Below are 14,415 nucleotides of genomic sequence, written 5' to 3' on the forward strand. Positions count from 1 at the left end.
CATGTTGACCAGGCTAGTCTCGAACTCCTGACCTCAAGCGATCCACCCACCTCAGCCTCCTAAATCAAAGTACTAGGATTACAGGTGTGAGCCACCGTGCCTGGCCTGATTTTTTTTTAAATGAGATTTTGTTTCAAGCAACATATCTTCAGCAAATATTTGGTGAGTGTCTTCAGTATATAAGCCACTGTGGGAATGTTTTCCCTCCCCACCAGTAAAAATATCAGGACGATCATTTTGCATAAGCACATGATTGTGAATTTGAATAACACTTGTAAAGTCTGAGAGAATGAATATATTTTCTTCTGTGGTCATAATAATAGTATGTGGCAAATAAAACTGAAAATATGATCTGATATTTCCGTGTGTATATATGTATATGTATGTTTGTGTGTATACATGTATGTGTGTCTGTGGCTATGGATAAAATAATTATGCTTCATAGTACTAGATAGAAACGTTAAACAGAAATGGTTTTTGTTTGTTAGATTTCCATTTTTTATGATTGGCATCAGTATATAATTTTCCTTGTTCCAAGGCAGAAACCTGAAGTTGGGCAGAACTAAGATAAATAGGTAGAAATTAGGAAGGCAGAGTTTGAAAGGAAGGTTTTATAACACTATGGCCATCCAACTCTGTGTATATCTTACAGAGTAGTCTGTCCCAGAGCTGTTCAGGTAAAGGTTGGCTGTCAGAGAAATTGTAAAGAGAATTCTTGCATTGGGGAATGCACTTTCATCTCTAAAAATAAATGCATGAGATGTAATCTCACTTAGATAAAGTTCATAATGACTTTTGAAAAACTCTGAGATAAAATGTTACAAATCTAGGGTTGAAACTTAATGGCTTAAATGAACCCTTTAACTCCTAATTAATGTAGAAGTCTGAAGAGGGACTTCCAGTATTTTTTGTTTATCTTTTGTTTGTTTTCTCAGTATTTTGTAGCTTTTTTGGGGGCGGCAGGGTGGGAGGATGGAGTCTTGCTCTGTTGCCTAGGCTGGAGTGCAACTGCGTGATCTTGGCTCACTGCAACCTCTGCCTCTCGGGTTCAAGCGATTCTCCTGCCTCAGCCTCCCAAGTGGCTGGGATTAATTATAGGCGCAGGTCCCCACGCCTGGCTAATTTTTGTATTTTTTTAATAGAGATGGGGTTTCACCATGTTGGTCAGGCTGGTCTCGAACTCCTGACCTCAGGTGATCTGCCCTCCTTGGCCTCCCAAAGTGCTGGGATTACAGGAGTGAGTCACTGTGCCCAGCTAGTGTTTTGTAGTCTTAATTAATGTGTTAATGAATTAACTTTTACTGCTTTAAGCACAAGTGACCTGAGTTAAATCTCATTCCCTTAAGATTTTCCTATGGTTTCTCTTTAAATTCTTTATATTTACATTAAACATTATTATCCTTGCTTTCAAATATTCAATTTTACTGTTTCCTAAACATTTTGTGATTTAATAATCCTGTAATATGCTAACCCTAGTTAATTTTGACATATTAAAATAGTCTATGTGGCCGGGTGTGGTGGCTCACACCTGTAATCCCGGCAATTTGTGGGGCTGAGGTGGGTGGATCATTTGAGGTCAAGAGTTTGAGACCAGCCTGGCCAACATGGTGAAACCCCATCTCTACTAAATATACAAAAATTAGCTGGGCGTGGTGGCGTGCGCCTGTGGTCCTGGCTACTCGAGAGGCTGAAGCATGAGAATCGCTTGAACGTGGTAGGTGGAGGCTGCGGTGAGCCGAGATCTTGCCACTGTACTCCAGCCTGGGTGACAGAGCGAGACTCTGTCTCAAAAAAAAAAAAAAAAAAAAGTCTATGAGCTTTTAGTTATTTTGAAACACATTTTATTTATATATTTTACTCCTGATTAAGATTTTCCATAAATATTGAGAATGCAAATATCTTAGTGATAAAACAAATTTTTTAGCATCTCTTAAAAATTTTTGGCTTGCATTGAAGATATTAAAGACCCCATTAGAAAACTAAATATTATTACAATAGCTATGCCATAATGAAATCATGCCCCTCAGTTTATAATTGTGAGTTATTAAAAAAGAGTGCCTATAAAGCAAACTATTCCATATTGTACTTAGCACAATAATTCTGAAGAAAATCTAGGTGCAATTTGGTTTTCCAATGTGAAAAATATTTTTGTTACAGAAATTATTACCAACTTGTGGGAATTTTATGGATGTTTTCATTTGACAAAGTCTACTAAAATTATGTGCTGTATTTTAGAAGCCAAGTAAAATGACCATGATGAAATTTGTGTGAAGACCCCATGTATCACATTATAACCAAATTTTTCACTAGGGACACATAGAAACAGCTACAGTTGATTTATTTTATAGTAGTGCCACTAACAAAATAGTGAAATAATTTTACTAAAAGTAATACTGTTGGTAAGTAAGATCGGGAGCAATTTTTATTTATAAAGTCTGATATTGGGTGATTAATTTGTAATATATGTTATTTCTTCAGCGCCAGGATTAAAGGATTCTCCTTTTAAATTATGAGAACATAGTTAAAACAATCTAAATATTCTGTTTATTTATACAGCTACTGGATATTTTGCTTTTCAGAAAATGATGAAGGAATGTATGGTGAGACTTATATATTGTGAAATGCTTGGATATGATGCTTCCTTTGGCTATATTCATGCAATCAAGTTAGCCCAACAAGGAAACCTCTTAGAAAAAAGAGTAGGTATGTATGTGTTTTAAGACTTTGATGCTTTCATGTTGTCCTTGAAGTTCCATCTGTTATACAAAATGAATGATGGCAGGTATATAGTATGTTTTTAGAATACTGTATTTTAATTTCTAAAACTTTAAAAGATCACACTTCAGAAAGTCAAAGCCATTTATAGGAAATCAGTTTTCCTGATTCATAGTATTTTGGAGTTAAAGAGAAGACTAAAAATTACTTGCTCTTGTGATGGCGGTTAGATGACTATATATGTCAGAACTCATTGAACCATACAATTAAATATTTTTTGTATATAAATTATATGTCTATAAAGCTGACTTTTTTGTATATAAATTATATGTCTATAAAGAGCTCTTTTTTTTGTTGTTGTTGAGACAGAGTCTCTCTGTGTTGCCCAGGCTAGAGTGCAGTGGCGGGATCTCTGCTCACTGCAACCTCTGCCTCCAGGTTCAAGTGATCCTCCTATCTCAGCCCCCTGAGTAGCTGGGACTAAGCTGTGTGCCACCATGCCTGGCTAATTTTTGTGTTTTGTTTTTGTAGAGATGGGGTTTCACTATGTTGCATAGGCTGGTCTTGAACTCCTGGGCTCAAGTGATCCACACGCCTTGGCCTCCCAAAGCGCTGGGATTACAGGTGTGAACCACTGCGCCTGGTCAATAGAGCTGATATTAAGAAGTCTGTTTAACCTTATTAGTTTAATGGTCAGAAATGCTTCTTTATAGAATAAAACTGAAATTTATTAAAGTAATTTTAAATATCTTGTTCTTAGCTTCTCAAATGTTAGCTATGAGGATTAGCAGTGTCTTAAAAAAATTTTGTCTCTATAGTCAACCTTTAGGGCTGTTAGGAAAAATTCTTTTAAGCAATTAAATATTCTATTCATAAATGTTCTACTTTATATCAGAATCTCAAGAAGGAAGTATTTTAGAATAGTAAAGGTTAGAACACATTCTTTATTCAGAGAAGTTGATAATGTCATGTCGTTAAGGACTAGCATTATTCATAAGTTATATTGCTCTGTGCTATCAGATGACGGGGTGGAGGTGACAGATGTCTTGGTAAACATTCTGAGACTGAGTGCACACAATATTCCACTTGTGGAACCCCACTCCGCCCAAAACACACTTAGATCTTTTAAACTTGTTATATTCTTTCCTCCAAGTAGAATGTCCTTTAGCATTCTCTTTCTCTCTTTCCATATTCCAAATCAAATTTTATTTCTCCTGTGATCACTCAGGTGGCTCCTACCATCTGTTACCTTTTGTTATCTTTTCATATATTAATGTCTTAGCTCCTGAACTAATTTTAAGATCCCTAAAGGCAGGAATTTCTTTTTCGAGGCTTCAAATTAGTTTTTATTAGTAATTTGCTTTTCTTAAAACTTTGATTTTTCTTAAATATTATACAAATATGGAATGTCAGCTCTTCCAGTCATATTCACGATTTTCAGTTGTCATCCCAAACCTTGAAAATTCACCTGTCAGAATTTTCATATGTTAAAGTCTTTCTAATGGTGTTGCTCTTTTTAGCTTCTGAAAGATTGTATTTGTAGTTTTTTTCTCTTCTTTGGTTTGGTTTTGATCAAAGAAGGAAAACATCAAAAAGGAAATTTCAACCATTGTTGAGCATTTTGAGAAAAGTGAAAACCAACTTCATCCTTTTCGTTTCTAAGGAAAAATGTGTTAGATGTGAATACATTTGGAAATGTTTACAATTTAGTCATAACAAGAGTCATTGATGGCAGATTTTAGGCAAAAGTCTGGTATTTCTTTGCCTCCCTCCCATCTTATCTTTTCATCTCATTTCTTTTACTTTTCTGCTTCTCAATTTCTTTGCTTTCTAATCTTTCTCTTCAACTTTGGGCCATTTTCTCTTATTCCCTTTACATATTAGCTTTCAGCAGTTGAGATAACATTGATACCCTTCTTAGAGGTATCTATTTTGTTAAAGACTCTGGAAGACAGATCCAAATAAATTAGCCTTCAATAGTGAAATTTTGTCTTGAGTAGGAAAAATATTTATGAACGGAAAGTCTTCTTAGGGATTGTCTGTTTATAAAATTTATTCAGTATTCATGGAATTGATAAGATGAGTGCCCACTGTATGCCAGATACTGCAGTTAAACTTACAGATGAATAACTTACATTGCTTATTCATACTTACAGATGAATAACTTACATTTTGAGGATCCCTGCAATGACAAGGGAAAGGACCGAAACAAACAGAAATTAATAGTTACAGTACAGGCCGGGTACAGTGGCTCATGCATGTAATCCCAGCACTTTGGGAGGCTGAGGCAGGCGGATTGCTTGAGCTCAGAAGTTGGAGACCAGCCAGGGCAACATAGTGAAATCCCATCTCTACAAAAAATACAAAAATTAGCCAGGCATGGTGGTGTGCACCTGTAGTCCCAGCTACTTGGGAGGTTGAGGTGGGAGGATGGCTTGTGCCCAGGAGGCAGAGGTTGCAGTGAGCTGAGATTGTGCCACTGCACTCCAGCCTGGGCAGCAGAGCCAGAGCATGTCTCAAAAGAAAAAAAAAAGTTATAGTATAATGTTGTAATTGCCTTCATGAAGGCATGAACCATGTGTTGTGCTGATATAATCAGGCATACAAATGACCATGGGAACCTTTGTTTCCCTGGTCTCAGACTTTGAAGAGGAGAATATGCTGATTAGATTTTGTCTGAGAGTTCTGAAATGAAACTACCTGGGAACCTGTTTAAATATTGCATGGGTAGAATTTAGTACTTTGCTTTGGTCCTGCCATTTTTGTTTTGGCTTCCTTTGGCATGAAATGGGCCTTAGTCCTGCTCTTTCTTGTTACTTGGCTGGCTTCCATGTTAGCATAGGCAGGAAATTTTGAAAACAATAGATAGTTATTAAATATTAGATAGTTGATGGTAGAATTATTTTGTCCAACTGTTGCTACATTTTGCTTCTTAGACTTACATATAATTTAAACAATTTTCAATTTTATTTTTAAAATATGTAAAGCATTATGGCTCACTTTCATCTCTAGCCCCACTACCCAGTCTTCCCTTTACCCTCATAGGGAACTATTTTCATTAGTTTCTGATTAATCTTTCCATTGTTTTATTTTGAAAAAGCAAGCAAAAGTTTGTGCACACATTCACTCTCTTTTATATAAAAGGCAGCATGTTATCTATACTATCTCTTACTTGAAAGATAGCATACTATATAGATTATTCTATACCTTGTTTTGACATCTTTATACTTTTATACAGTTGCATAATTTTTATTGGGTGGATGTACCATAGTTTTTTCAACCACATCCCTTTTGGTGGACATATGGCTTATTTTTGATTTTTTGTTGTTGTTGTTGTTCTCATAAATAATGTTGTAATTTGGCTGGGCATGGTGGCTCATGCCTGTAATCCCAGCACTTTGAGAGGCCGAGGTGGGCGGATCACCTGAGGTCAAGAGTTCGAGACCAGCTTGGCAAACATGGCAAAACCCTGTCTCTACTAAAAATACAAAAAATTAGCCAGGCATGGTGGTGGGTGCCTGTAGTCCCAGCTACTAGGGAGGCTGAGGCATGAGAATCGCTTGAACCTGGGAGGTGGAGGTTGCAGTGAGCCAAGATCACGCCACTGCACTCCAGCTTGGGTAACAGAGTGAGACCCTGTCTCAAAAAAATAAATAAATAATGTGGCCAGGCACGGTGGCTCACACCTGTAATCCCAGCACTTTGGGAGGCTGAGGTGGGCAGATCACTTGAGGTCAGGAGTATGAGACCAGCCTGACCAACATGGAGAAACCCTGTCTCTACTAAAAATACAGAATTAGCTGGGCGTGGTGGTGCAGGCCTGTAATCCCAGCTGCTTGGAAGGCTGAGGCAGGAGAATCACTTGAACCTGGGAGGCGGAGGTTGCGGTGAGCTGAGATCGCACCATTGCACTCCAGCCTGGGCTACAAGAGCGAAACTCCATCTCAAAAAATAAATAAATAAATAAATAAATAAATAAATAAATAAATAAGTAAATAATGCTGTAATTAATAACCTTTTATATGTATCATTTTATAGTTATGGTTGCTTATATTAAAGGGGATCTCAGAGTTATTTTTATTGAGACTCACAATCTTTAGGAAAATATTTTCTTGCCAATTAGAGGGACGTGTATCTGCAGGCATCAGATGTTTTTAATGTATATTATTGAGTGGTAATCATTTTTTAAAGATATAATTTATGGGGCTGGGCACGGTGGCTAATGTCTGTAATGCCAACACTGTGAGAGGCTTAGGTGGGCAGATCACTTGAAGTCAGGAGTTCGAGACCAGCCTGGCCAGCATGGTGAAACCCCATCTCTACTAAGAATACAAAAATTAGCCTTGTGTGGTGGTACATGCCTGTGTTCCCAGCTACTTGGGAGGCTGGGGTCAGAGGATTGCTTGAACCTGGGAGGCGGAGATTGTGGTAAGCTGAGATTGTGCCACTGCACTCCAGCCTAGGCAACACAGCGATAATATGTCTCAAAAAAAAAAAAAAAAAAGATAAAATTTATGCCTTCTTTTTCTTTTTTTTTTTTGAGACGGAGTCTCGCTCTTTCGCCCAGGCCAGAGTGCAGTGGCACTATCTCGGCTCACTGCAAGCTCTGCCTCCCAGGTTCACGCCATTCTCCTGCCTCAGCCTGCCGAGTAGCTGGGACTACAGGCGCCTGCCACCGCGCCTAGCTAATTTTTTGTATTTTTAGTAGAGACGGGGTTTCACCGTGTTAGCCAGGATGGTCTCGATCTCCTGACCTCGTGATCTGCCCGCCTCAGCCTCCCAAAGTGCTAGGATTACAGGCGTAAGCCATCGTGCCTGGCCTTTTTTTTTTTTTTGAGACAGAGTCTCTGTCCCCTAGGCTGGAGTATGGTGGCGCCACCTCGGTTCACTGCAACCTCCGTCTCCTGGGTTCAAGTGATTCTCCTGCCTAAGCCTCTCGAGTAGCTGAGACTACAGGTGCGTGCCACCGTGCCCGGCTAATTTTTTGGTAGGGACGGGGTTTCACCGTGTTAGCCAGGATGGTCTGGAAATCCTGACCTCATGATCCACCCGCCTTGGCCTCCCAAAGTGCTGGGATTACAGGCATGAGCCACTGCACCCGGCCATTTTATGCCTTCTATATGTCTTCACTCTGGTACTGTTGTCTCATCCACTCCTGAATTTTAAGGCCTGCTTTGGTGCTTTCTCTGATGCAGAATGTCTTTTTATTTGTATTTTCTTCTGAGATGGAGTTTCGCTGTTGCATCCCAAGCTAGAGTGCAATGGCACGATCTCGGCTTACTGCAATCTCTACCTCCCAGGTTCAAGCGATTTTCCTGCCTCAGCCTCCCGAGTAACTGGGATTACAGGTGCCCGCCTGCCATCACACCCGGCTAATTTTTTTATTTTTGGTAGAAACAGGGTTTTGCCATGTTGGCCAGGCTGGTCTCGAACTCCTGATCTCAGGTAATCCACCCACCTTGGCCTCCCAAAGTGCTGGGATTACGGGCATGAGCCACCGTGCCCAGCCAGAATGCCTTATTATTTTTTTTTATGAGTATCATTGAATAAATACATTTTTTAAAGTTATTATTTTCTTTTTAGAGATAGGGTCTTGCTACGTTAGCCAGGCTGGTCTCAAACTTCTGGCCTCAAGCAGTCCTCCCACCTTGGCCCCCCAACATGCTGGAATTATAGGCATGAATAAATAAACTTCAGTGCTCATAAAGTTAGGTGTTAAGTGCTTTATCTTCTGAGATAGTATTTATCTTCATTTTACCTTTTCTTTTTTTTTTTTTTGAGACAGAGTCTTGTTCTGTCACCCAGGCTGGAGTGCAGTGGCGTGATCTTGGTTCACTGCAACCTTTGCCTCCTGGGTTCAAACGATTCTCATGCCTCAGCCTCCCAAGTAGCTGGGATTACAGGAGAGTGCCACCACGTCTGTCTAATTTTTGTGTTCTTAATAGAGATGAGGTTTCTCACCGTGTTGGCCAGGCTGGTTTCAAACTCCTGACTTCGAGTGATCCTCCTGCCTCAGCCTCCCAAAGTGCCTGGCCATTTATCTTCATTTTAAAGATGAGAAGACTGAGGCTCAGAAAGGTCAAGTAACTTATAGAGCATAGGAGCATAAGTCATAGAGCAGATAAATGGAGCCAGAGCCCAAATTTCTGTACTCAAAGCTTGTATACCTCATTCTTAGTTATACCAAATATACTTTGTAATCGTAGTTATTATTCTTTGTTTCTCTGAAAATTTTTACATTTTTTGAGTCACAGTGTTTTTCCCCCTTTTTTTCTGATTGTTGAAACAGTTGGGATATTATTCATAACAGAAAGAATTAAGGTTTCATTGAGATGGTCTTTGGATTAGTTTGTTGACCTTGATATTGGTGACTTGGGAATGGGTGATACCTTAGCTGAGCAGGTGATTTATCAGCAATCTGATAAGACAATCTCTGCTTTAAATGCTTTCTGGGGGCCTGGGTGTGGTGGCTCACTCCTGTAATCCCAGCACTTTGGGAAGCTAAGGTGGGAGGGATCGCTTGAGTCTGGGCGTTTGAGACCAGCCTGGGTAACATAGTGAGACCCTATCTCTACCAAAAAAAAAAAAAATTAGCTCGGTGTGATGGTGCATGCCTTGGTCCCAGCTACTTGGGAGGCTGAGGTGAAGGATTGCTTGAGCTTGGAAGGTAGAGGCTGCAGTGAGTTTTGATCGTGCCACTGCCTTCTAACCTGAGTGATGGAGTGAGACTCTGTCTCAGGAAACGAAAAAAAACAAATGCTTTCTGGGATTTTCCTCATCTCTTTCTTGGCCCGGGTCAGATTTGTTTCAACTCTTAAGATTGTGAGAGTAATAGCTCTGCTCCTCTGACCTCTAGTGAAGGTGTTGGAATTGGTCATGCTGCTACCTCTTGATTGTAAGAATAGGAAGTTTCCGTTTTCTCCCGTTCCATAGTAGACACAGACAGCATGGATGCTGGGTAATGATGGTTATAGTTAACATTAGAATCCCTGATGAAAGGGCTGAAAGAATTGAGAAGAATGAAAAACAATGAGCATGGAGTCAGGGAATCAGGTCAAGATAGACTATGTGGAGAGGCAGTAAAATATGGGGGTTTAAAATATGGACTGACTTCAACTGTCTGGGTTTGAGTCCTGGCTCCACCATGTGATAGATTGGACCTTGAGAAATTGCCTTTTTTTGGGTCTCTCTTTTTTTTTTTTTTTTTTTTTGAGACCGAGTCTTGTTCTGTCATCCAGTCTGGAGTGCAGTGGCGTGATCTTGGCTCACTGCAAGCTCTGCCTCCTGGGTTCACGCCATTCTCCTGCCTCAGCCTCCCGAGTAGCTGGGACTACAGGTGCCCGCCACCACGCCTGGCTAATTTTTTGTATTTTTAGTAGAGACGGGGTTTCACCGTGTTAGCCAGGATGGTCTCGATCTCCTGACCTCTTGATTCACCCACCTCGGCCTCCCAAAGTGCTGGGATTACAGGCGTGAGCCACCACGCCCAGTCTTGGGTCTCATTATTATATAGGGATAAAAATGCCTATCTCATTGGGTGGTTATGAGGATTAAATGAAGTAATGCTTATAAAGTACTTGACCCATAGTGACTGTCTAATTAAAGTGTTAGTTATTATCAATGTGAAGCCTGACTGAGAAAATTCTTTGGAGTACCTAGATTATATGTACATGGCATTTGTCATAGTGTTAATATATTTCCTCAATCTTAAAATGTACTTTAAAAATGTTTTAATATTATTGCAATAAAAATGCTTATTTAAGCCAATGAGTATATTTAATGTGGCAGACAGTGTTTCTTTCCTAAATAATTGTTATTCCCTCAATTGAGAAAATAAGGTATTGTGTGTGGCTTAATATATTTAATATATGATTTACATCATGTGGGTTGACATTAGGTGGCTAGCTCACTCAATACAAAGAGCTAGTAACTCACTATTAACTGTAGTGATTAGGGTTTTTTTAATTATAGTGATTAGTTTTTGAATTATATATTTGGCTATAAAATAGCAATTATAAAATAGAGAATGTTTTGATTGATAATGTAAAGATTTGCACAAAAAATAGAAGGCATGTCTTCTTAGTGCCATTTACAAGATTTTAAGATGATACACATAGTGTCTGTTCCGTTTCTGGAATATCCTATGAAATACATAATTCTGGAAGATTTCAGGGTGAAGAATACCTGAAATCTTCCTTACTGAAGGTTTTTAACCTTATATTTTGCAATTTGTGTTTCTGTTTACTTGTAACTGGTATCTTTGATACTTACAGGACTGCTTTGTTTAACTTCGTGTGAAAAGTCTGTTTTTGGTAGTTAGTAATCAGACTTTTCCCTCAACTTTTATAGGTTATTTGGCTGTTTCCTTATTTCTACATGAAAGTCATGAATTATTGCTTCTCCTTGTGAATACAGTTGTAAAGGTATTGTATTGTATGTTGGTTAATATGAAGTCATAATTCTTGTCAGCACCTGATATTTCTCCTCGATCATATTCAATTAGATGAGATTAGAAGAAAGTGGGCTTGCAGAATGGGCTTAGAAGAATCTTTTAGATCAGTTTCTGCATCTATAAAATGAAGTTAAATAATAGAACTTACAGAGTTGTGAGGATTAAATGAAATACTATGTGAAGTAGTAGCTGCTGCTCTTCTTGTTATAATTTCATTTTAAAACACAGAGTTAGAACTAAAGTTCAGGTCTCTAAGTTGTTAGTTTAGATATACTTTCCGTGCTGTTATCTTTTTTTCTAGGATCTGTTCTAAAGGGATATAGATATAAACTGGGTAAATGAAGTCTTTAAAATTTAAAAAGTCATTTAAAAAAAGAATAGAATGTAATCAAGTAACTGAAATGTAGAGATAATAAAAACAATCCTCACTCACAATATTTTCTGTTAAACTCCCAAATCAAAATGATAATGAGATGTAATTGAGTTGTTGAGCTTTTTATCTTGTGTCAGTTTTTTGATATGTGAGAGAGAGAGAACAGTATTTTCTGACCTTTAAGTCATATACTATATTAAGGTTACTAGTAGCTTAAATTTCTTCCAAACTTAAAAAATATATTTTTAGGTTCTATTAGAATGGTTTATAGACCATATGGATAGATAAGTACATATGAATGTGTGCATTTTATTGTGAATATTCCAGAATCACTTCCTTTTAAACTTACATTCATATTATTGTTGATTAATAAGAAAAACTCATAAAATTGTTTTATTATTGGTTTAGAAAAGTTTTAAAGGCTGTAATAAAGGAGACTGCTTTGGCTAGATTCAGAACAGTTACAATTTCCTCTTGTATCAGTTGCTTTTTGGCTTTATTTGTCTACTGACTCTATTAAGGCAAATGAAACAAATAGGAGCATTGCAATAAAATATGCCATAAGTTTGGATGTACAAATTAATTATAAATAGCACAAAATTACTAAGTATATAGGACCATTACAGTGTTGAATTTGCCATTCCTAGTTTCAGTATTTACACTAAATGTTTTCTTTGCTTAATGTTGTGCCAGGATCTGCAGAGCACTAACCTAGTAGAAGTGTGTATGGCACTGACTGTTGTTAGCCAGATTTTCCCCCGCGAAATGATTCCAGCTGTTCTTCCATTAATAGAAGATAAACTTCAACATTCTAAGTAAGTAAATTCTTTTGGGATAGGCGTCTATGCCATATATTTCAAAACAGAAGTTTATACTAGAAAATTTATTATAACTTCAGTGCTACCAGGATAGAGATTATTTGACTGCTAGAAATAATACAAAAATCTTCAATAGGATCATCTTTATTTTTATGTGGGTTTAGGGAAATGTTAGACAGCTTTCTAAAGTTAGACTAAGAGACAGTGAGGCCTAGTATCCAGGAATCCTTGGCTTGCCTCCCATTTCTACCACTAATGAGCAGTGGTCTTGTTTTTCCTTGGCTATATGGGGTTGGTTGAAGCTCCTTAGTTCTACCAAAGTTGTTTTGGGAATAAAGTGAAATAATGAAAAACATATGGAAATTGTGCAAGTGTTGTGAATGCAAAGCTTCAGTGTAGTGGGAAGATGCTTTTTTTTTTTTTTTTTGAGACAGAGTCTCACTCCGTTGTCCAGGCTGGAGTGCAATGGCATGATCTTGGCTCACTGCAACCTCTGCCTCCCGGGTTCAAGCAATTCTCCTGCCTCAGCCTCCCACGTAGCTGGGATTACAGGTGCCTGCCACCATGCCCGACTAATTTTTTTTTTTTTTTTTAATAGAAACTGGGTTTGGCCAGGCTGGTCTCGAACTCCTGACCTCAGGTGATCCACCTGCCTCAGCCTCCCAAAGTGCTGGGATTACAGGTGTGAACCACCATGCCCGGCCCGGGAAGATGCTTTTTATATCAAAACCACAGCATTTTAATCCTATTTTACAGCAGAATGTTTCCAAACTTAATTTACTTTGTAGTATTTTGCTAATCTTCTCTTGTAAATTTCCTTAACTGTCTCCTTATCAGATTGACTTACTTTTCACTGTATTTGAATTATTAATATTTTGTTTTTGACCAAGCCCCTTTATGTCATAATTTTAATTAAGTAATTAATTAATTTTTTTGAGACAGAGTCTCACTCTGTTGCCTAGGCTGGAGTGCGGTGGAGTGATCTCGGCTCACTGCACGCTCCACCTCCCAGGTTTAAGCAGTTCTCTGCCTCAGCCTCCTGAGTAGCTGGAATTACAGGAACACGCCACCATGCCCAGCTAATTTTTTGTATTTTTAGTGGAGGCAGGGTTTCACCATCTTGGCCAGGCTGATCTTGAACTCCTGACCTTGTGATTCACCTGCCTCGGCCTCCCAAAGTGCTGAGATTACACATGTGAGCCACTGCACCTGGCCCATAATTTTTAAAGTTGGAAAAGGTTTGCAATCATTGTGATTATGGTATGTCAGTTATATATTCTTGATGAAGATTTTTTTGTTACTCATACAACATTTATTTTACATACTTTAAATCAGTATTTTTAATGTTCTGAGATTGCAAAATGTTGTCTTATAGCTTGTATTCTTTTTTTTTTTTTTTTTTTGAGACGGAGTCTTGCTCGGTCGCCCAGGCTGGAGTGCAGTGGCGTGATCTTGGCTCACTGCAACCTCCGCCTCCCGGGTTCAAGCTATTCTTCTGCCTCAGCCTCCTGAGTAGTTGGAACTACAGGCGCCCGCCACTATGCCTGGCTAATTTTTGTAGTTTTAGTAGAGACAGGGTTTCACCATATAGGCCAAGCTGGTCTCGAACTCCTGACCTCGTGATCCACCTGCCTTGGCCTCCCAAAGTGCTGGGCTTACAGGCGTGAGCCACCATGCCCGGCCAACTTGTATACTTTAAGAAATATTGAATCATGAATCTTCCAGCTAAAATAATAGCTTTTACTAAGAATTACAGAATAACTTCATAGGTCTTTCAGACTTTTTGTGTATTGTATATCATATCTGTGTTTAGAACGAAGGATGATTATGGACAATTAATTATTGGAAATATTTGCTTTTTTGAGATTTATAAGGCGATCTGATTATAACAGCAGCATATTTTTGCTTAACTTTTCCTTACCACTACTTTTGTGGTGACCTTACTTACTGACCATTTGTATGAAATCCTTCTGAGAATTGAAAGGTCCCGTTTCAATTTTTTTCTTTATTGCTTTGTATTTAGTCTAATTTCAAGTCCTGGCTAGAGTTTAGACTTT

The 14,415-nt window shown here is 38.5% G+C and overlaps 1 protein-coding gene across 2 annotated transcripts in view; it reads left to right on the forward strand.

The window, feature by feature from the left end:
- The window catches only part of AP4E1 (adaptor related protein complex 4 subunit epsilon 1), a 97,526-nt gene that overhangs the window by 4,175 nt on the left and 78,936 nt on the right, over window positions 1-14,415 (forward strand). Inside the window, exons 3-5 of one of the 2 annotated variants that reach the window (XM_003827829.5) lie at window positions 2,580-2,703; window positions 11,065-11,138; window positions 12,234-12,355. In XM_003827829.5, the coding sequence (XP_003827877.4) occupies window positions 2,580-2,703; window positions 11,065-11,138; window positions 12,234-12,355 (320 nt within the window). Of the gene's footprint in view, window positions 1-2,556; window positions 2,704-11,064; window positions 11,139-12,233; window positions 12,356-14,415 lie in introns of both variants that reach the window. The other variant, XM_003827830.6, reaches the window with a different exon arrangement.

The sequence above is a fragment of the Pan paniscus genome, chromosome 16, assembly GCF_029289425.2.
Source record: "Pan paniscus chromosome 16, NHGRI_mPanPan1-v2.0_pri, whole genome shotgun sequence".
Taxonomy (NCBI): domain Eukaryota; kingdom Metazoa; phylum Chordata; class Mammalia; order Primates; family Hominidae; genus Pan; species Pan paniscus.